The 23,021-nt window shown below is 32.6% G+C and overlaps 6 protein-coding genes across 8 annotated transcripts; all 6 read left to right on the top strand.

Annotated features, from left to right (window-relative positions):
- Positions 1-3,485: 3,485 nt before the first annotated feature.
- Positions 3,486-5,380, top strand: LOC132908450 (splicing factor ESS-2 homolog). The gene is made up of 3 exons (XM_060962492.1): positions 3,486-3,664; positions 3,795-4,956; positions 5,044-5,380. Exons 2-3 carry the CDS (start codon positions 3,803-3,805, stop codon positions 5,339-5,341), a joined length of 1,452 nt encoding a protein of 483 aa, XP_060818475.1. The 5' UTR covers positions 3,486-3,664; positions 3,795-3,802; the 3' UTR covers positions 5,342-5,380.
- Positions 5,381-5,798: 418 nt separating this feature from the next.
- Positions 5,799-7,792, top strand: LOC132907858 (uncharacterized). The gene is made up of 5 exons (XM_060961299.1): positions 5,799-5,979; positions 6,063-6,360; positions 6,444-6,811; positions 6,901-7,279; positions 7,390-7,792. The coding sequence occupies exons 1-5, from the start codon at positions 5,880-5,882 to the stop codon at positions 7,607-7,609; spliced, it is 1,365 nt and encodes a 454-aa protein (XP_060817282.1). The 5' UTR covers positions 5,799-5,879; the 3' UTR covers positions 7,610-7,792.
- Positions 7,793-9,007: 1,215 nt separating this feature from the next.
- Positions 9,008-10,194, top strand: LOC132907860 (uncharacterized). Of its 2 annotated transcripts, XM_060961302.1 has the most exons (4): positions 9,008-9,334; positions 9,437-9,533; positions 9,631-9,902; positions 9,977-10,194. In XM_060961302.1, exons 1-4 carry the CDS (start codon positions 9,312-9,314, stop codon positions 10,089-10,091), a joined length of 507 nt encoding a protein of 168 aa, XP_060817285.1. In that variant the 5' UTR covers positions 9,008-9,311; the 3' UTR covers positions 10,092-10,194. The 2 variants fall into 2 exon arrangements, with proteins under 2 accessions (XP_060817285.1, XP_060817284.1); XM_060961301.1 differs by lacking the exon at positions 9,008-9,334 and having other exon boundaries at positions 9,341-9,533.
- A 131-nt stretch (positions 10,195-10,325) lies between these two features.
- LOC132907859 (uncharacterized) lies at positions 10,326-12,054 on the top strand. Its single transcript, XM_060961300.1, has 2 exons — positions 10,326-10,729; positions 10,802-12,054. The coding sequence occupies exons 1-2, from the start codon at positions 10,466-10,468 to the stop codon at positions 11,723-11,725; spliced, it is 1,188 nt and encodes a 395-aa protein (XP_060817283.1). The 5' UTR covers positions 10,326-10,465; the 3' UTR covers positions 11,726-12,054.
- Positions 12,055-14,886: 2,832 nt separating this feature from the next.
- Positions 14,887-15,866, top strand: LOC132907879 (uncharacterized). Its single transcript, XM_060961340.1, has 2 exons — positions 14,887-15,203; positions 15,355-15,866. The coding sequence occupies exons 1-2, from the start codon at positions 14,934-14,936 to the stop codon at positions 15,664-15,666; spliced, it is 582 nt and encodes a 193-aa protein (XP_060817323.1). The 5' UTR covers positions 14,887-14,933; the 3' UTR covers positions 15,667-15,866.
- A 1,159-nt stretch (positions 15,867-17,025) lies between these two features.
- On the top strand, positions 17,026-22,975 carry LOC132907865 (ataxin-2 homolog). Of its 2 annotated transcripts, none has more exons than XM_060961311.1 (9): positions 17,026-17,786; positions 17,937-18,045; positions 18,177-18,503; positions 18,591-18,827; positions 18,908-19,220; positions 19,302-19,603; positions 19,678-20,205; positions 20,281-20,461; positions 20,584-22,975. In XM_060961311.1, the coding sequence occupies exons 1-9, from the start codon at positions 17,749-17,751 to the stop codon at positions 21,120-21,122; spliced, it is 2,574 nt and encodes an 857-aa protein (XP_060817294.1). In that variant the 5' UTR covers positions 17,026-17,748; the 3' UTR covers positions 21,123-22,975. The 2 variants fall into 2 exon arrangements, with proteins under 2 accessions (XP_060817294.1, XP_060817295.1); XM_060961312.1 differs by having other exon boundaries at positions 17,027-17,786; positions 20,281-20,449.
- The last annotated feature ends 46 nt before the right edge of the window (positions 22,976-23,021 follow it).

Raw genomic sequence — 23,021 nt, forward strand, 5'->3', positions numbered from 1 at the left:
TCGGTGACGCGTGACGGCGCCGGTAATAAAAAGGGGCGGCCGTCGGCCTATCTTCGCTCATTCTTTCATCTTCCTCGTAGGTACTAGTCCTGTGGAAGTTAACCCCTAACCCTTAACGGGGTTAGGTGACATCGCGCTGCTGGTGGCACCGCTGTTCGCGAGAACCAGCTGTTCTCGAAGATCTACCTTTCAGAAACTTGAAAGAACGCCTTTCTCGATAAGCGGGACACCGGCGACGTTATAATGATAATTCATCGGTCAATAAATATGTCTAAAAGAAACAAAGACATTTTTTTAATAAATAATTGTAGGAGATAGAAAGTTTATTACAGAAATATCTGTAAAATAATAATTACTTTAACTTTGTAATATTCATGAATCTATATAAATTTTGCATTCTATCTTAAAAAAAGAAAAGACTCCCAACGAAGTATTTGGAATTTGTCACTTATCCTTCGACCAGCCAAATACTAGTATCTTTGAACAAAGATTCTATCCATTGAATGATATTCCGTATAAGATGAAACGACAGGTTGCGCTAGAAATAAGGAGAATAAAATGACAGATAGCAGTCTAGAGAAAGCGACTGCTTAATAAATTTCGCTAATTTTCCGGTAGTAGCTTGTTGGTCTCGGATCAAAGACCGACAAATGAATCGCTCAGTAGATAGAAGAAAAAAAGGCGAGAAATAGGAAGAAAAAGCAAGGAAGAGCGTGCATCCGTAAACCGAAACATCTTGGGGTGAGGTCTTGCGTTATCCCACGGGCTATGAATCCGTCATCGCTAGCTACCAGAGGGAATACTGCGTATACGTGCAACGACTGCCAGGGCTTTTATAGTTTCCATGCAGTTTGATATAACCAAACGGTTTTTAAACCTTCAACAAGAACTGCGCTTTACTTTCAACCAGCCACTGGAACACAAAAAAGATGAAAGCTCCTGAAAAATGTAGATGAATGAACAATGGTTGAATTTTTTGATACATGGTTCTTTCATTGGTTTTCGTGCCTTTCTTCGTAATATTTCGACAAAGACGAAGATTAGCTCACACGTTAAATAGGACGAATAAGCTTACGTTAACGAATAAGAAATAACTATAATTATAAAATTCTCACTTTGTGATCTTGAAATACTTAAAGAGAATAAAAGGAAATACTTTCCCAGGGGTTTTGTCAATTTTATAAAAAACAAAAAGAACATTTGTTATTTCGAGAGATAGGGAGAGGTTTCCGTTTCGGTGCAAAGCTCTCAAAAGAAGAGAAGCGTGTAGATCTAGTGTCTCGTACGACGGTGGCGTATACGACGAGCAGAAGTTCATATCCTGCGGTACCAGCCACACGAATATGGCTGCAATGACAGATTTACAGATTCCAGCCATCGGGCTGGTCGCTTCTTCGGGATTCTTAAAGCATACGTTCAGCGAGCGAGATGTGCCTTGGATGGTCCGAGTGCGCGTCAAATCGCACCTCGACTGTTTATGCTTTACGTCTGCAACCTTCGTCTCTGTCTACTTCTTAAATTTCTTCGTCGTCACCGCCCTTCTTTTGCTCCATGTGACTCGCGTTTTATTTAAGTATTGAAATTTTGAAAACTCGATTTAACAGTTCTTGTACTTTTTCAAACCAATTTGTCAATTATTTATATATATTACATTAAAACGGTGATTCTATTGTTCTCAAAATTAGTGAAGTTATATTCTTAATTTACAACAAAATGTATTTTTGAATTCAAAATCTAAAAGAAGAAATTCATTGCACGATAACCGAAATTAAGCATCAAATACAGCATATAATTGACATTGAAAAAGTAACGAGCATCGTCGTTAGCTTGTGCTCGAGTCTTATTAGCAACAATAAAATCGGTCGCTTGTCGACTCATCCTTCTTAATTGCACGACGACAGGTGACTTGGAACAAATATGATTTAAAATTGGATTTCATCGTAAGTTTAACTTCGTGCCAAAATGTTGCAAATGTTCCAAATTTTTCCTCACTTTTTTCGACACACGCGTTGCTTCCTAAATCGTATCCTTGATAAAAATGAATTTTATTGAAATATGCATGGTAGGAAGAAAACAGGAAGAAAGACGGACATATCTGTTAACGCCATGAAAACTGTCCAAGCAAGCGAAGTACCCGAAGACAGACACTGACCGTGAACTGCGAGACCTAAAAGAAGTTTACCTTATGTCGTAAATAGAGGGACGTCTTTCTTACGTTCGAAGTTGACAGAACCACGTGCTCCACAAACTTTCGAAGAATCTCAATCTTTCGTTTAAGCTTTATGTTAAACTTCGTGAGCTTTCGTTATTTTATAGCTGAAATGTGTCTTCATCTATATATATACATATATATATATATATATATGTATGTATTCTATTTATAAAATTTTGTATAACAATTAATATAACATAAAATCACGATCAATTACACTAATGCTATTCAAACAAATGAACGAGTCATTGTTTTTACAGAATTTTCTCAGCTCTATTCGATACTTGTCAATTCTGCGAAAAAACTACAGTAAAAGAGGAGTAGTACGCATAAGGTGAACCTCAAAAGATTTTCGCTGTAACATAGTCGGCAGGCATATCCTATCTCGCCGCTGGAATCCTCATATGTCTTTCATCGTGCCTTTCCAACACCTCGGAACCTCTCGGATCATTTTGCTCGGTCTCTCTTCCTCTTTTCTTCCGAGAGTCCATGTCTCAAGCCACGGCAATACGAGAAGGCAATCATATCCCATCCCACTGTCCCAGCTCGACCAAAATATCACTTCGACTACTTACTGAGTGGCCAAAACCAGGGCCGTGTTTGCGCGGTGTGTCGATCACCCCATTGAACTTCTATTCTGCGCTAATTACTCACTCGGCTGCATTGCGTGATGCGATGACATCGAACGATTCTGACTTTTTCTTTGAGTTCTTATTTATAATGTGAAAGCGAATTTTCTCAGTCATATTACATTTGCTCTACAAATACCATACTATACTCATACTTCAACTTGCTGTCAATTTCATGTCTACGTAGATCGAGTTATTTATTTCAAAAATACTACAAATAGTTTGTTGCTTTTATTTGAGATATTTGAAAGTACGTTTAGCCTATATCATTTTATAATACAACAATATATCAATTACCTTTTAATGATTTATTATTCTGTCCATATTCCTTTTTGCGCAAATTAATGTATTTGTATAATTTTTAATTCAAATAAGAGAACCAATCACATACTATTTTTTTTTAACGTTTTAGTTATTACATCTAAAATATCTTACATTTACAAATTACACACTATTGTGTAAAATGTATGATAATAAGATAATAATAAAATATTAACAATATTGGGACAAAGTTAATTAAATCTCAAGTTAGTTTAGTCAGATTTAGTAAATCCTAATTGTAGACATGTAATGGCGCCACATGACATGGTTGAAGGATGTATTACCATTCGTTGGTTAGATATAATTGTTGTATACGTTGTGCTTTTGTTTAAAGTTTTGTGCATACTTTGTGTATAGATTTGCAGTTATAAGAAAAATTATGATACGCTTACGATGGCTATCAGTAGCTTGCTCAAAAGGAATATAAAATAAAAATATATCAGCATAAAGAAATAAAAACATTCGAGAAGTGTTTCATCACATAACCTTACTTTTTTAAAACGTAAACGTCAATTATTTAACCTATATGATATATTACTTTTTGTATATACATTTTTACTAACTACTTCCAATTGTCTATATTTGTTATTTTTTTGTTTTAACTTTTGTTATTACAATATATTATTTTTTAGGTTTAACAATGGATTCTCCAGGATCCCAAGCTTTGGAAGTAGCTAAAAATATGAAAGATCTGGCAGTGTTTAAAAAACCATTAGGTGTAGCAAAAAAATATAAAAAATTACAACCAAAAATTTTAGATGAAGATACATACATAAAAAGAATGGGGGAAATCATTCAAAGGGACTTTTTCCCACATTTAGGTAAACTTCAAGCACAAAATCAATATTTAGACGCATTAGAACAAAATGATGTAAAGAGGATGAGAGAATTGTATGAAAAATATAGTTCAGGAAGACCAACAACCGAAAGACCTGCTAGTCCAGCCACGTTTGAAACACCTATGAACAAAATTGAATCGGAAGATGAGCAGTTCAAATCTACAAAAGTACCAAAAGATATACCTGCTAATACAGATACAAAAGAAAAAGACAAAACAGAACCTACAACAGGATTAGATGCATATTTAAGTATACACACAAGTGAAGACAATGCAAGTTTTGAGGAGATGATGATTGAGGCTGAAAAAAAGTTAAGGTTGAAATATGCATGGCTTTATGAAGCTGAAGAGAATTGTAAAGCACTAACAAATGGCAAATCTTCAGAAGATACCTTAGCTATTGAAGGTAGTAATGATAAGCCTAATCAGTTGGATAGTTGGAATTATCAAAATAAAAATTATATTATGTATGTTCCTGACGGAGTTGAATTAACTCCTGATGAAAGGATAGATTTAGCCAAGAAAAAGCAAATGGTAATACATGAAAATACAAGACTTCGGACTAACCCTTTCAATGAACAACAAAATAAAGAAACTATTAATGAATTAGCAAAAAGTCAATCAAAAGCCAATGATGGAAAAATTGGAGTTGATGGCAAGGAAATTGTGAGGAATCCTACACCCAGAGTAAATGGATTTAGCTTTGTAGCAACTCCAAGTCCAAGACCTGGAGAATGTGAAAGTCCTTTAATGACATGGGGTCAAATAGAAGGTACACCGTTTAGATTAGATGGGGGAGATACACCTTTATTGAGAACAAGTCAAGGACCGTCATTTAGAATGGCAGAACCTCCAAAAAGAGAGCAGCTTGCATTGCAACTAGCAGAGAAAGCTGGCGAAAGACATAGAGACAGAAAAAACAAAGCCTTAGAAGCAGCCAGAAAATCGTTAGCAACGTAAATATTTTTGTACTATTTGCATAGTTGTTTATATCATCTATATAAGATTTCTCTTTCTTATTTTATCTTTTTTTTCTTGTGTAGTCCATCACCAAGGTCAACTATAGATCGTTTGAGTACTATGTCTCCAGCAGCTAGAAGATTAGCTACTCAAAAACTTCGAATTGCAAGTACACCAACTCCACGAAGAGCATTATCCTCGAGGACACCATCGATAGGTATCAGAACACCCAGCACTCCACGAATAAATACAGTTTCAAAACCTGAAAATCACCTTGAACTAAAAAACAATAGTATGCGATGCCAAGGTCCTGTTCTTACCGATAATTTACTTAATCTGCCTCTTCAAAGGCAAAGGGCAGCTGATTTCTTTAATAAGTGAGATGTAGGAAGGTGTGTTATACTGTATATAGCTGTAAATATATTGTATTATTACATGATTAATTAGCAAAAGTTCATTTATAAGTATTCATTGTCTAAATTATAAAATTTATATTTTACAATAAAATATTTATCAAAAAATAACATGTCATTGATACCAAAAAGAAAGTACATATTTCTTTTTCTTTTTCTCACGCCGTGTATATAAACAATAACATGGAAATAATGCGGAAGTACCGATTCATCGAATTATCACGTCCAACATTCAATTCATTAAACATATTATATTGTAATGTAAATTGTAACCAGTACAGGTATATATTCATTTACGTTTACATCAAAACTTAAACAAGTTGTTTACTATGTACAAAAGAAATTTAACTCCACATTTAAAAATACAGGAAGTTTTTAGGATATTTTTAAAAATAACAGGAACTACAATATGCTATCGAATTACGTAAAGTATCTTTGAATCCAGATTTTTTTCGTATATATAAAGTCTTCACAATTAAGAATGAAACAGAAAGGAAGTCATTAATATGAGGTCTTCAGTGTTGAGCGCTCTTTTCGTTCTAACAATAACGTGCTTGATACTTCAGGCTCAAAGCCTAGGATGTACATGCGGAGGTTTGGGAGAAGGTATTTAATTATAAAAATTAATGCTTATGGTGTAATTTAATTTCTTTTATTTAAAATTATTCATTAAATTCTATCACTTTTAGGTTCAAATCCTTGTACTCAAAGCGAAGTCGTTGTGAAAGCTACAAAATTACCAAAACCTACACATTTTGTGCCAGCAGAAGAAATCAAGGATGCTGCAACTGTAAAGAATATGCAAACAGATTGTTCCAACTCAGAAAGTGAGAGCAATTCCAGTCCTTGTAACACCTGTGACAAAAATCCAAATACACAAAGTGAAAGCATCGAATGTAATGACAGCAGTTGTAGTTGTAATAAGCAAAATATAGAAACTTTGGATGTTGAGGATTCTGTGAACTCCAATGGCAATGTTGCACCAAAGTATATTTATCTTCATTTTTTAAATAGATAATATAATAACCAGAAAGCATATAGGAATTTCCATCTTAAATTTTTATTTGTAGGTTTCCTCCAATTGGTGATTTATGTTATCCTCTTCCAATGGAACCTAATAGTGGAAAAATAATAGAAAAAACTAAAGTTATACCAGCTTATCCTGGCAAACTTGTATGTTGTCCTTCATCAGTTCCACATGAAATTTGTATAAATACAGCTACTGGAGAAACTAAAAGTAAAACACTTAGTTCCTCTGATGCTACATCCGAAACTGTTTCACATGGAAGCATAAAGTTTGACACACTTAGTGGATTAAATTCTGCAATGTATAATTTACCCTTAGTTTATGCTCACTTAAATAATGAAAATAGACAAAAGCAATATTCAAAAATGAGTATGAGTAGCAGTTCCTCAGACTGTTTTAATGATGCTACAGGTTTAATAACTATTAAATATATTGTTGTTATTTATAATTAGTTCAATATGAAAATACTAAACAGACTTTTATATATATATATCTTTTAGGTGAAACTCAAGAACATGATTCAGCTCCAGCAATACCAGCAGATGCAGTTTCTCTTACTCTTGCATATAAAAATCTTCGTGCACCAAATGTAATTTACAGGCAAGGAAAACAATTTATTCCAGAAGATAAATTATCCTTTGGTCACCGTACAGTACCAGTTGATGTAAAAAGTGAAAGCCAAATTCCTGATATTCCAGAAGAAAAGCTGGTAACAGTAAATAAACCTATTGTAGAATTAAAAATAGCACCTCAAAAAACTATCGTTATTGGTACTTATGATGAGCAAGAAGAAGCAAAACTTGCAGAGCTTGAAGCAATTGAACGTGAAAGTATAACGCAAGAAGAAACTTCTGATCAAGAAAGTCTTATTACCTACAAGTAAGCTTGATGATTTAAGAAATTATTAACATATACAGGAAAGATATACTATTTATTGTTTATACAAATCATATATAGTAACTATTTACTATATTATTAACTATTTACAGAGATTTGGGTTATGCACCAATAGATGCAACTTATACAAATACAAAATCTATGAGTTGCAGTCAAGGAATAAGTAGTGGAAAAATTGACGATAGCGAAGAGGAGCCATGCGGACCTTTAGGGCCATCAATACCAGGCTATATTCCAGGAAAAATTATAGTTCAAGAAAAGTTTACTGACGATAGTTTTAGCAATTCAGAATCTAGGTCATGTCCAACATAATTTATTAAACAATAATAATACATGTATATTCAATTCTTTCAGTTTTAAATTCTGCTGAAGCTGTGTATTCTTTTTATAAAAGAAGATAGCAATTTGCACTAGTAAACCGGAAGGATCGAATATTGAGCAAAATAAAAACATTGTAATTTAAGTATTTAATAATAAAATATTTTGTAATATTAATGTGTTTTCATTCTCTTTTATATTGTTTTTAATAATATGTTATAAAATTTGTTTGATGAAAATATATTGTTAAAAATACATATTATTATATAACGGTGTATAAAATTTTGAAATAAACAATGAAGATTGAAATAAAGTAGAAATTTCTAACGTATTATACATATATACAATACGTTTTTATATACTACATGTTTACATTAACTATCAACAATAAGTTTATGTGAGCATAAAGTAAAATTAATAACCTCTACTAATTTTCTAATAAATTAATCGTTCGTTAATTAGTTTGGATTAGCATTTAACAATTATTATATTTTACTTCCTCCTCCAATTTTCTTAAGAACTAAATATAGTACGTTAGAAATTTGAATTGCATAACCTATCAATCATAGCATAAAAATTAATAAATAAAAATAATTAATAAAAATAGTTAATCATAGCAACATATTTAAACAAGATATGTATATATGGGTTTATTTATAAAAATAATGTGTATATATGTATAATATGTATAATGTATATATAGGTTTTATTTATAAAAGTAATTATATTTTCGAATACTATTTGAAATACTACCTAAGCACAAGATTATTTTTAAATAAATAGTTACGTTATCGATAAATTACAATAATCTGTTAAATTACACATTGTTTTCAACTAATAGTTCGAGGAAGAAAAAAATAAGAATTAGTAATGTCCGCCATGCGTTGCTGTCTACTGAGATTTACAATGTTTCTTCGACTTTCGTGGTTTAAGCCTAAGCGAACCTATCAACACTTCGTGAAACATTCTCTAAAGCTGGGAAGGGAAATCTTTTGGTACGAGCACCATATGGTAGAGCATGATGATTCTTTCGAAGGAAATATTGTAATATATGGATACATTTGTACATATTTACACACAACGTATTGCTATTTAAAGCATTAACACAATTTTCTTTAATGACATTTTCTTTTAATTTTATTTATCCATTCCCACATTTATGTTTACCATGATTAATAGAATTAAATTATAATGTAATTAAATTAACGTAATTGTAAGTTAAATCATGATCAATTACATTAATCAAATGCAATTGGCGTGGAATTCACTACAGTATAATTATAATAATACACCAACGTTCATAAAATAAAAAAAAATATACGGGGGTTCTGATATTCACTATTCAAGGTTTCTCAGAAACGATAGAACATTTGTAATCTTTTTAATTTACAAATAATACACGTTGATAACGGCGTGCTATACTTTTGCATATTGATTGATATAAAGCAGTAATATTTAAAATTCTTAGGGAACGGTACGTGTGTTTCATTCGCGGTTTCATAAACATGTCCGTAGCTTATAGCTTCCGCAAGTACAGAATTGTTTACTGCCTCTTATTGAAGCACGTGCGAAGGTTGCGAAAATTTAAAGTAAAATGCAAAAATTTGTTCGTTATGAAGAACACAACTTAGAAATCGCGTAACGTAATACGTATATCCGTTAATCTGATCATAAACCGGAAGAGGAATTGTTTTTAATGAACATATGTATATTAAGAACGTGAGATCGTGGCTGCAATTTAATTGTATTAAAAATTTAGGATATCATCATGTATTCAGGAATGATAATCTGGATTTCCATCGTTGCTTATTTATTTTGCAGTTTGAAAAGCTGTTATAGTCTGGATTGCAATGGCGCTAAAATAGTGACTTACGGTGAACCTTGCGTTAAGGCTTGCCGACTCCCTTTTCAGATCCAGGTGCAATTAATTAACTAATTAATAGAAATTTATTTTGTAATTTCAGCGAAGAATATCTCTCGTATCATCTTGCGATAAATAATAAAAATAATTTCAGGGACCTAAATCGTGTTCCAAAGAGGAAAAAGCACCTGTGTCGTTGAATTTTAAAGTAGTTACCGATATGTATACTCAGCCTCGTCATATCGAATATCCAATTTCAGTCGACATGCCGACTACTACTTCATCACCATCAGAAAAACTTAGCATGGAAGATACTTTACGTGGAGAAGTTTATGCGTACAATACTTACGTTCCCCCCGCTGGTAATCCTTCGTTACCTTCAAAGAATTATAACTTTCAAGTTGAAAATCCAATTACAACAGACGAGTGAGTATCCTAATCGTAATTTCATCCTGATCGTTCAAATTTTTTCAAACATAACGTGAGATAAACTTTTTCAGCGTTACGTCTGATGATGAGTGCGAAACCACAGTTAAACGACTGAAAGGACTTCAATCCCGAATTGACCGAATACTCGTTCCTGCATGTGAAGTTTCATCGTTATCATGTTCATAAATTTTGATAACATGAAATTAACATAAAACGGATAAAGTAATGCAATAAAATACAATAACAACACTAAGGTACAAAAGCGTTAAAATAAATTTGATATGATAAATCATGTTTTTCCTTATCCATTTCACTTGACATTTGTCGTGAAATGCGCGTAAGTAATCACCGAAGAACTAAATACGTGCTTTTTTTTTATTTCTTGAATATATATGTATACGTAAGGTTACACTTTCATCAATGATATCTCATTTAATCATCTTAACTTTTGAAACTGCGCACCGTGTGCGTGCGATTTACTAAAATAAGATATCAATCGTCTGAATATATGAAGCAGCCTTCATCAGCCAAAACCAGTGAGTGCATTCTTGGTTGGAAGAATGAAGAACAAGTGCTCGCGTGTCTTTCTGTCGTACGTGGTATTATGTACCGCGACATTTAGTGCTGCTAGTGAAAATCAAACTGTCATAACAACAGCAATTAGGAACAGAATACGTAATCCTTTATCTGAATTACTCCAGGATGACTTACCTGTTGTCTTACAATCTTTGCAATTATATACAACGTCAGCGGAGAAGGAAATTTTTAATAGAGAGGATAGAGGTAGCCGAAAGATAAAAAATGAAGTGGCAGAAGATGATCCGGTGATTTTTTATTTCGTATTTTTCATTTCGCATCGTTAGAACAATTTATCAATAAAAATTAAACATTTTTAGAAGCTTACAGATAACTCAAAGAAGTTGTCAAAGCGTGACGTAACAGATTCATTGACTTGGGAATTTTCTAAAGCTAAATTCGAGCATTCAGAATCTTCTCCACAGGATCCATTAGAGAGTCATTCCTGTGAGATAGAGGCTGCGAGCCATGGTCACAGACATAAAGTTGGAATTATTGTTCATGAATATTTTTGTGAACTGAACAAGTTCTTTCATTACGTCGTAGACGTTGGACAAAGTTTAAAGCCTGAATCTCCGTTGATTCACTTACTGAACATAACTGAAGATGCACTTTTATTTACTACGTTTGAAGATCTACCTGAGTTAATAGAAATCGGAGTAACGCGCCTTGAAGCAATTTTAAAACACCCCGAGAAATTAGAAACGCTATTGAATATTATAAAAAAATCTTTTCGTATCATTACTCCTATTTTGAAAAGCGTAATTAAGTTGAAAGATTGCACTATAAAGTTTGTCGCTCATATTCAAGAACTTCTTAATTATTTTAAACTTGATTATGAATATATTGTTGGTATTTTAAAAGAATTTGAGAACAAAGTTTTTACCTTCATCAATACCGCGTTAAGTTTCATTTATGGATGCATATTAAATCCTATAGAAGAAACAGCAAATTTATTTTCTAAGACAATCGTGTGGCTGGAAACGACAATCAGTTATTTGATAGATTACGTTCAACAAAAATTCTATCGGCATTTATCGCTTTTGGAAGAAGCTATTGATATTTTACAAGCATTGTATAACGGATATACTGCTTCTGGGTTTTCAAAAACTTTAAATATACTGTTACAAGTTCTGGGATTGTGTAAAAATCCTACAACGAATGGAGGGAGTTTGCCATTTGCTGCTTCTTCTCAAATGTCACAAAGCAGTATTTCAGGATTACTTTCGGATGAAAAGAATTAATATTCACCATTTTTTATATCAGTAATTACAATTCGTTTATCAATTTCTGTATGTAATTTATAATTAAGAATTGTAATATCCTGTCGAATTCTAATCTCTGCTACAAATTTAGTATCTACTTACTTGTATTTTTATTATTATTTATTATAATTTAGTATATTATAGTAATTCATAATGACGATCAGAATATGTCTCTTTTAGGATCTGCGTTCCTTTCCTTAATTAGAATAATTTTCGAATTCTTATCTTCGTCGCAATTAACTTTTTCTCATGACTGTTAAAAAATGTTTGAAATTTAATAATTTATTATACTTACTATGTGTAGCTACTGCATAAAGCATACTGAAATAAAGATATTACGTATTAAAAATATTCTTATTCGAATCGCATTCTCTACCGCTATTGCGCATAATTTTGTTTATACTAAAGAACTTTCGAGTTTCCAAGAGTCGACAAAAATTCCATATTGATGAGATATTCCTTATTTTGCATTCGATCCTTGAAAGATTATTCCTATTTTTGTAAATCCATCCATACAAACAGAAAACCAGATACGTAAAAGCAATAAAAGTAATAGTTTTACCAATAGCGAAATAAAACTCAAGCAATTTAAAGAGTAACTCTGCGAATACTCTTTATACAAATATATTTACTTGTTCGCATTAGTTGATTTCAATTACGATGTAAAACATGATGACTACCTAATATGTTTATCGCTAGGATGTATCATTAACTTGGCAAAGTATAAAAAACAATATTTTTTAAAAGATCCAGGAAATGGAAATACGTTGATTACACAATTTCCGCAAAACGTAGATAAAGCGTAGTGAAAAACGCAAATCATGACGTAGCATGGAATAATTGCTTGATTTCATCAAAAGTGGTCACTCGGTCGAAGAGCGATTCATTTTGTTTCAGTAGAGCGAAGAAGAGCAACGTGTGCGAGTCGTGTCGCTTAGCCGACGATAAAGAAATTGAGAATAACTTAGAAGTATAGAGGCTTAAGTGGTTATTAGCGTGATCTTTGATCTTAATTCGTTTTATCGTAGTAACACCTCGCACGAAGCTTTCAAAGCAGTTTACTACCGTCTCTCTAACAGAAACTGTCGCATTCTTTTGAGCAATAGTCCTGACAGAAAAGAACAACGATCGATTACATTATGGCTCGATATCTCTTCTTATTCGTTTTTCTGTTTGTCTGCCTAGTTTATGTGTTACAGGTAGGTAAAATATTTTCTTAAAAAATTAAATTGAATGTAATTAAATTTGGTTAATGGTTCGTAACTGAAGATTCTTATAATTCATTTCGGCAATTTATATTAATATCTAGGCTAGTCCAGTACCCGAAGATACACCACAATCAAATTCGCAAAGTGCTCTTGACGATCTAACGAACAAAGCGAAGAAGATATTCGATGATGCGAAAGGAGCACTTGAAAATGCGGATTTTAATGGCGCCTTAGAGAAAGCGAGATCGGCTATTGGACAGGCTACTGACAATTTTCGAAAAGAGATAGAGAAACTTACAAATAACAAGCGCAAATAATCGTTCGATGAGTTGTTCATAACTAAAGTTTCTCTATTATGGATTTATAAATCAGTACAATTACCTTTTTTAATAAAAAGGTCCAACAATTTTCTAGCATTTCTTTATTAATATTGTATTTTCATTCGTAAATAACAGATTGCATCATTCTTGTTAGATTTGTAATATGTATAAGTACTTATGTATGAAGATCTTTTAAAAACAGCGTTAATTTTAACGCAAGTATTAAAATAAATAATAGTATTCACGCAACCAATACATAAATAACACGTGCTTTAATGAATCCATGATTTTCCACGATATAATTATGTATCATTGAACACAAATTTTGAAAATAAAATGTAAAGATAAGTATGTATACCTAATCGTCAATTCATTTTCCTCGCATTCTCTCATCCTTTAAAAATGTCACTGTTAAAAAATTATTAATGCTTAAAATTATATAAATAAAATATATAACTTCGAACGTCCTATATGTAGAAAGAATTATATCAACACCATGAAATATCGTTACATAAACTTTTCTTGTCCTCGTAATACCACCGATAAGGTCATGCGTCCCATCAGCACATAATACATTGAAACATAAAATATATGAAAATTATATATTTAAATAAACGTGATAATCTATATTTATCATCAGTCATTATCAGTCGATACGTACATTATCGTGTACATTTTGATACAGAATAAATATCAAACAAAGTTTAGAATGAAAATCGGGTGAAAGTGTATGAATGTATTGGAAATAATAGAATCAAAATGGTCATGGGTCAAGGCTTCTATTGACCGACAGTACACATATAGATAACCAGCTGTTTCATATGGACTTTGAAGGAATGATTCCGTAGCATCGATAGTGTACATGGAACAGAAGAATCAACAAGTGCATCGATAGAAATTTTTCCACAAGACCTTGTCCTCTTGACGTAACTTCCTATAAATGCATCTTATACATATTTAACAGCAAATTTCAAAGATCAAAAATGTGATTAAGTAACTGCTTTGAAATATTTTTGAATATCAAATTCCTGAACATAGTATTTATGTTCGTGATAATAATAGTTGGAGGAAGATATATAAGCTAATATAAATGTAAATTTGGTAGTTTTGATATTTTTGTGAATTTCAATCCTATTTAATTGCTAAGATAATGTAATATCTCCGCAGAGAGAAATGCAATGCCTTGAAATTCATGAAACTTCGTTCTTATCTTGAACTTTAACTCGAGAATATCAATATAAAATCGACTATCGGAGAGAGAAAGAAAAAATATATAATCACGTATCATAACTTAACGAATATATCGCAACATTTACTTAACCACGTTCTTATTTGATGAAGAAAAAACAAAATTAAATTGAATTATTCATCCCAATCTTACGCACTAATGCTATAAAAATTGTAATCAAATTCTTCTCGTTATTATCTTTTGAATAAATCATTGAAAAACTGAATGAAATTAATAGTTAACGAGAAAAATTCTCAAGACTTTCTTCTGAAAGCGTCTAAAAAGGAATGTTAAAATCACAATTCATCATCGTCTTAATGAGATAATTGGCTTGCCCTCGTGCACCCTTGATAAGAATCGTCTATAAAAGTAGTAGCTCGTGTAGCCAGTACATCAGTTACTTTAGTTGATTTACAGTGAATCTAAGAAAAATGAAAACCATTTTGACGATCATCCTCGCTGTTGCACTGGTCTCGGAAGCTAAAGTTGCTCCGTCCAGTACAACCAATTCTCAAGGATCTCCTGAAGTTCAACTGACCGAACTTATAAACCAGGCTCAAACGAACATCAACAATTTAGCCAAACAAATTCAGGAACAATGGAATATCCCCGATCAAGAGACTATCGTAAAAACTGTCAAGGAACAGAGCACCAACTTCATTACCAATATCCAAAGTTACATGAAGAACATTACTGAAGAGGTAATAATTAACTAGACTTAAACTTAAACTAAACTTACTAGACTTACTAAAACTTAACTAGACAAGGATATAAAAAAAGTAAATAAAATTTGTGGATTAGGCTTAAAAAAAAAGTGTAATAAGAATTCAAATATTGTTTACGTTTATTTAGGTCAAGACTAAGACCCCTGAATTGGAAAGACTATGGGACGGCGTTAAGGTCAAGCTTAACAAAGTCGTTGAAGATATTAACAGCGGAATTCCGAACGCTCAGCAACAAGTCAATGAATTACAAACTAAATTCCAAGAAGGAGTTCAAACTGTACTCAAGGAATCCGATAAAGCTGCTAAATCTCTGGGCCAACATTCTGGAAAAATCCAGGAAGATCTCGCGAAATTCACGAAACAGGCCGTTGACATTGCCGTGGAAGCAACGCAAAATCTAAACAATCAACTTCAGGCCGCCGCAGCTCAGAAAAGCTGAACGGTCAAACTTCCTAAGGCTTGAAAATGTATTAACTACATAAAAAAAGAGAAGAAGCTCAACAAAATTTTTCAATAATTAACTCTGTGAAAAATATATATTCTTACAATTTCGCTACAGATAGGTTTATTTTTGTTCATTCTCAATTATTTTGTATTATATTGTAAGTTAAATACAGGCAAGCTAATAAGTTAAATTAATTGAAATTTCGTTCCATTCTACCGTTTCATCAATTAATATTTTGACAAGTATAATAATAATAATAATAATAATTATTATTATTATTATTATTATTATTATTATTATATATATATATATATAATTTAGCACAATCATTATATATATATATATATATATGTATGAATATAAAAAGAACAAAAATGTATGTATCATTCAACCAACTGTTGAAAGAATACGACGATCGATTGTGACATAATGATTGTGCTTACAGAAGAAATTGCTTAATCATTTGAAATAATGCATTGCTTAATATTAAACATATAAACCATTTATTTAACGTCAGCAAATACCATCCGATGAAAAATATATGGATAAGAGAAATAAATTCATCAAGAGACTGGCACATATTAAATAACTGTAAGAACGTTAACTTAGTAGATTGCATTGAGAACACAATATCGTTCACTTTTTTGTTCAACATTTTTAGTACTATTGATCTTTGATACTATTTTTGTACATATAATTACACATATAATTGATTTGGAAAAAATGAAAACATCCTTATTACTTCTTTTTGCAATATTTTTGGTAAGTAACACTATACCTTAATTATAAATTATTCAGAGGTGTATATCATTATTGAATTGTCCACCAGATGATAATGATGGGTACAGAGAAAATATTTGCAAGGGAACAAAGTGCCTCGTCAGAACTTTCAAATGCCTTATCGAGCCGTTCAACTGACCGTACTGATAGAGAGAAAAAGATAAATAAGGGATTTGAATGGATAATTCAAGGCGTACATATCTTAGGTCAAATGGATGATTTCATTTCCGATAGAACGAAGAATATTATTCGAAAATTGCACACAGTTTATAACGAAAATCAGAGATGAGAGAAATAGAGATGCGTATGGACAAGTTGATCGAAGTTTAAGATGAAATTATTAAATATATAACACATCAATTTTTTTTTAGACCGATTGAAATATAAATATGTTATAGAATATTTTGAAAAATATAATTCAATTTAAAAGTTTTCGAATAATCTTCAATAACAAAATCCTTCCTAAATATATATGGGTTACTATAAATAATAATTAAAACTGCATTTTCACCAGAAAAGGAAATCTCAATGAAAATAGGTTCTTTAAGAAGGAGCATTGCGAATGATCTTTGTCAGAATTTACATTAATTTCTCACTAGGTGGCGACTGTATTTGACAGTCACCGGGATCAGGTTGATCAGGCGACTTGTGCTAAGTTTTATCGTTTACCACATGTTGATTAATTAAATAGAAATACAATTTCGTGGCCGAAATCATTATTTAGGGCTACCGTTGTTCGTTTCTTAACTCCATCAACGCAAAAATTCCATAAAGGTGATTTCCTGCGTAAAGAGAACGGAGTTACGTCACGCACTAGCAAGATATCGTGTGTCGAGTAGACCGTGTTCCCCCGTACCTCTCTTCGAATACAAAGTGTTCCTGCTTTCTTTGCTTACACTCTTGTGTCTGTCAAAATCCGAAAGTCACGCACGCGCTAGACTTTCGTGAACGAGTGTTTAGATAACCATTGGAGCATAACCTATAAACGATTGTAATTCGAAAACCGATCGTGAATGTTGGTAGTTGTTGCAGCTAATATTTCCTGTCAATCATTTTGGGGTCGAAAAATATTTGAAATTGAAATTTTAAATATCTAACGAGGAGTTCGTTGAAGGAGAAAAAAATCGTTAATACCTCCCTGCGTTGGGATATTCGATCGAAAATATTTTTTAACGTTAAGTAGTCACCGGGAAATTAGTCAAAATTCCGGTCCCCACTAGGAAACGAGAAGGTCCGCAACAAACCGGCGGCAGAATTCCACCAACCACTGGCGAAGAATCCTCGTCGAGTGGCAAAATGAATAGCAAAAGAAAGAATCGTTCAAACACAAACAGGTACCTTTTTCTTTTGTTTCATTATATATCTTCCACATCCTTCTTTATCCCTTTCAAACTGAATAAATTTTAAACGTTCAACTACTAAACTTTTTCGTTTCTTGATATTTAAAGACAATATTGGATTTATAAATATGATTGTATTTTCAGATCACCACGTTCTCGTGGTCCACAAGAAAGATGTGTTGCTGCTGAAGGGGTATATAATAATGCCCATTTTATGCATGCCATAACCAGTCATGTTGGCAATATTGTACAGGTAATAGAGTTATTTGATAAGAATAAACAAAGACAATATTTTTTTTTGACTTTCTTCATTAATAAAACATATAAAATATAAATTTTGTAAGATCTTTTCATATTTGTTGTAATATATTTGTATTATCGCAGATTCAAACATTAAATGGTTCAATGTATGAAGGTATTTTTCGTACTTTCTCAAGCCAATTTGATGTTGTCTTAGAAATGGCACATCGTGTGGAAGGTACAGGAAAATTCAGTGTAGAAAGTGTTGTAGAAAAATTAATTTTTAAACCACAAGATATTATTACTATGTCTGCCAAGGACGTTGATTTAGATTATGCTATACGTGATTCGTTTAGAACAGACAATGCTATTAGTAAATATAATGGTGTAGTTGGTGAGAAAGAATTGGAACCTTGGGATGCTCCTCCTGCTACTATGAATGGAGATGACTTGAAATTGGACGGTACAACAGTAAGTACATAATATTTATAATAATAGAAAGAATCTAAATACATACGTAAGTAATGTATTCGTGTATACATACAAAATTAACTTTAGAATGGATGGGATGCTAATGATATGTTTCGCAAAAATGAACAAAAGTATGGTGTTCAAACAACATATGAACCAACTTTGGCTGCTTATACATTGCCGCTTCAGAGAAAAGATACAAAAGATTACAAAGAACAAGAACAAAAGGCTGCAGAAATAGCAAATGAAATAGAGTCACAACCAAATTACAAAGCAAGATTAGAATTAGAGAATGGCGATGAAGAAGAAAGATTTGCAGCTGTGGTGCAGTTTCCTGCTACTGTTATAGTTATATTTAAAAAGTGTGGAATTATTTATGTTCTATTAATTTTACATAATTTTAGGTGAGACCTACTGAAGGTAAATATATTCCACCTCCACTGAAGAAGAAAAATGGAAATAGTGCAAAGCTGATGAGATCTAGCGAACCACCGCCTTCGCCAGGGTCTGCAACCGCTAATAAAAATGTCTTTAATCAACAATCTCCGTCCAACGTAAACGTGAACATTCCTCCAAATTCGAATCTTCCTATTGGAATGCAAAGTGCTCATCCTTCGGTACAACATCCAGTATCAATAAGCCTGGGACTAGTGGTTACATATAACAACCCTCCACCACCATTTGTGCCTACACCAGCAACACAACCACCACCACCAGGTACTAATTACATTCATAACAATAAAATATAGAAACAAAAATAATTCGTACATTTTCTTTTAAACAAATTTATATTTATAGTACCTGTGATTCAACAATCACAACCGCAATCTCAGGCAACATCTGTACCACAAGTCAGTTTTTCACCGCAGCAACAACAGACCTCATCATCCAAAATAAATACAGAAAAGCGTGAACGGCCTGGCAGACAACAAGTGTATCAAGCAGATAAAGCACCACCAGCACCATTCCCACAAACGAATGTTACCACTCCTCATCAACAACAGCAGTCATCCCATCAACAGCATAGTCAATTACAACAACAAAATTCTGTTGAAGGACAACGATGTGAGATAGTTCCTCATAAATCAGATCACAGAAAAGTAATACTTTTTCTATAAATTATATTTAAGCTACTTTATGTGTACAAGATTATGGAACATATATATCGTTAAAGGTACCAACACCACGTAGTAGAGAAGAACAACATTCAGAATTGAGGCAATTTGCATCAGAGTTCAAATTAGCAGAAACACCAGCACAAGATACACCACCTGTTACCAGAAAGCAACAACAACACCAACATCAGCAAGATACTCATTCTTCACCTCAAATTACTCAGACACATCATCAATCATCACATCAGCACACAACGTCACAATCGTCGCAACAGCAACCGCAACAACAACAACAGCAACAGCATCCAAACCCTCCACAACAGCAGCAACAACAACAGCAATCACATCAAAATCAAACTGTTCCAGAAGAAACTGTGGTCACTAGTAAACCACCACCAGGTCCATTACCATTGCGATCTACAAGCCCTCCACAATCACAACAACAACAACAAACTTCTACAAACACTCCCCCTGTAACCCAAGCCCCACAAGAAGCTACTACCGATAAAATAACGACGGCTTTCAAAAAATCAACATTAAATCCAAATGCTAAAGAATTTAATCCAAATACTAAAGCTTTCACGCCGGTAAGCTACCACTTATTACATTAGAAATTAGCGATAATGTAATATTGAATTATAATATAAATATTATACTTTCAGCGATCTCCAAGTACACCAACACCAAGTAGACCACACACACCACAAACACCTCAATATACTGGAGCAACTATGCCTACGACTGTAGTCATGCCAGCATATGTAATGACTAGCCAACCACCAACTGCGTTCAGTCAGCCACCGAATCAACCTGTGACAAGGTTCCGGAAGGGTCAGTATCTAGGTATCTGTATCTTATTTCCAATATTCTATTTATTAACAAACGTTTTACATTCAATTTTTTTCCAAAAACATAAATCTCTTTCGAGATAATGATAAAATTGCATGTTATTCTGCTTATTTCAGTACCAGTAATGCATGCGCAACATCGTGCTCAAGATATAGCCTCTCAGATGCAAGTAGTAGCGGCAACTGGACAGCCTTTAATGGCACCAGCACCTCTACATCCACCATTCCAGGTGCCTTATGCTGGTCAACCAGCATATCAACAGATGGTACGCATGGTTCAGGCACCACCACCACCGCCACATATGGCAACACCATATCATCATCATGACTCACCAGGACCACAGGCTCCTGGTATTCAGTACATGGGTCCACATACACACCCACACCCTCATGTTGCTCAACAACCACCAAGTCAAACCCCTTCTCCAGCTAATCCTAATCCACCACACACACCAGGCACTTATAATCCTCCTGGTACTCCACAACCCACATATCCTCCACCACCTCCTCAAGGCCATGCTCCAAGTTATCCAATAATGTGTCCTATACTTCCTCCTCATATACCGATACCACCGCAGCACATGCAATACCTACCGCCGCAACCACCTCCAGGAGCGCAGCAAACTATACCAGTGATTTTGCCGCACAATCAGTAGCTGCAATCAGAAATGAATAAAAGAAAAGGGAGCTACTAGTATTCTGCAAAGGTAGAATAAAGTTTATAAATTTAAGTTACTTTCATGATGGCGTTAGGCACTTAAAATGACTTTCTTGCTAGTTCTATGCGTCGATATATCTATAAGCAATTTTATAAGTTTCACTTTTCTTTCTTTTCTCTATTAATAATAGCAATATCATTCCAAACTCAAAACAAAAACAGTATGCGTTTTATTTAATTCAGATAATAATCAGCCACTTTTACAAAAAAGAAAAATTTATAAAATAATAATAACCTAAAATGAAGTGCTGATCATCTTGAAAGTGACTTTGAAGTGGGTTAGTTAATTACAGAGGACCCACAATGACATTTAGTCCCTCAAATTGTATTTAAATCTTAATCATATGAGACAGATTTCAGTATACAATTTACCACGGTGTACTACTATATTATTAATTTAAATGTTACAACAAAAAAACAAACATATTCTTTGAAATTAATTTATAGAAATATATGAAATGTAAAAGGATAATTGGCCAACAAACAATTTCAAAATTGTATTGGTAGGTGGTGCCTATGCATTATATTAGGAAATGAAAGAAACGAGGGACTGTGACTATAAAATACTGCAAGAAATATTAAAATTAAAGAAATTTCACTTTTAATTATCATAGCTCACACTACTTTGTAAACATTCATTAAACCAAAATTCAACCTGTAAGGTTGATACAGAGAGCTATTCAATAGTCTGGTGGTGAACGTATCTTCGGAGATTTGAGTACTCAAAAACGAAGTAATTGTGAACATCACGCGAGTAAAACTTTTTTTTACACAAAGTAATTATTGGTATAATGTAAAAAATAGAACATATGACATATTTTTCTGCTCGCGCTTTCGTATTTGATATCTTGCTGCAGTGGATAAGAAGCACAGGAACAGGTCGATATAATTCTTCAAAATTTCATCAAATTGCGTTTAATTGTACAAAATTAAATGACACGATATTGAAATAATTGAAGTCAACTTTCAAATTTTGCGATTTGTTGATGACGGATTTTGTTATGAGATGCTAATACATAAGATCCTCAAGGCAAAGAATAAATCTAACTAGAAAAAATGTATAAGAGAAAAAGGATCTGACAAGTAATGTTTAAAACGACCCGACAGACGATCCTGTCGTGAAATAAAAACCACCTGCATATATAAAGAGGTACAAATGTATTAGTTTTTGTTTAGTGATTTAAAATATAAAATTTGGATATCCTTTTTTTATGCACTAACATGTTTACAGTAACATATATCGATCTTATATTCGTATTAAAATAGATAAAAGCCAAAGTAGATAAAAATAGTAGATATAGATTTAAAAATGATACAAGGAACATTTCATTGATTACATTCAATTTTTAAATTAAATTTTCTTTTTCTCAAGCTTAATTTAGATAAGTATTACGTAATCTATGTAATGTCTTTATAAATGAGCATTACTTTTTATTATAGATAACATGAATTATAAATTAAGGAAAGTATTGAAGAAATTTTCAAAAAGGTAACAATATTTTATTGTCCACTAGATTGAAGAATTTATTGCGTCGAATATCTAAAATTGTTATAACAATTAAATATATTGTGTACCTCTTGTGTATAAACAAATACTGTCAGATAGTATGGCATTGAAAAAAACAAATTGAATTACGGCCTTAGACCTAGTCGTGTACATAAAAGAAATAAAGGCAAGGACGATCCTTATCTGAGAGATAGTTGAATGTGTGGCATCGTTAGACACAAATTTTATATGGAAGAGATTTAAAAAAAAAAACATCAAAATAAACTCAATAAGTTAAAAGCCAATTTGTACATGATGGTTTATTTATTTTTAACTTCCTATAAAATGTTT

The sequence above is a fragment of the Bombus pascuorum genome, chromosome 6, assembly GCF_905332965.1.
Source record: "Bombus pascuorum chromosome 6, iyBomPasc1.1, whole genome shotgun sequence".
Taxonomy (NCBI): domain Eukaryota; kingdom Metazoa; phylum Arthropoda; class Insecta; order Hymenoptera; family Apidae; genus Bombus; species Bombus pascuorum.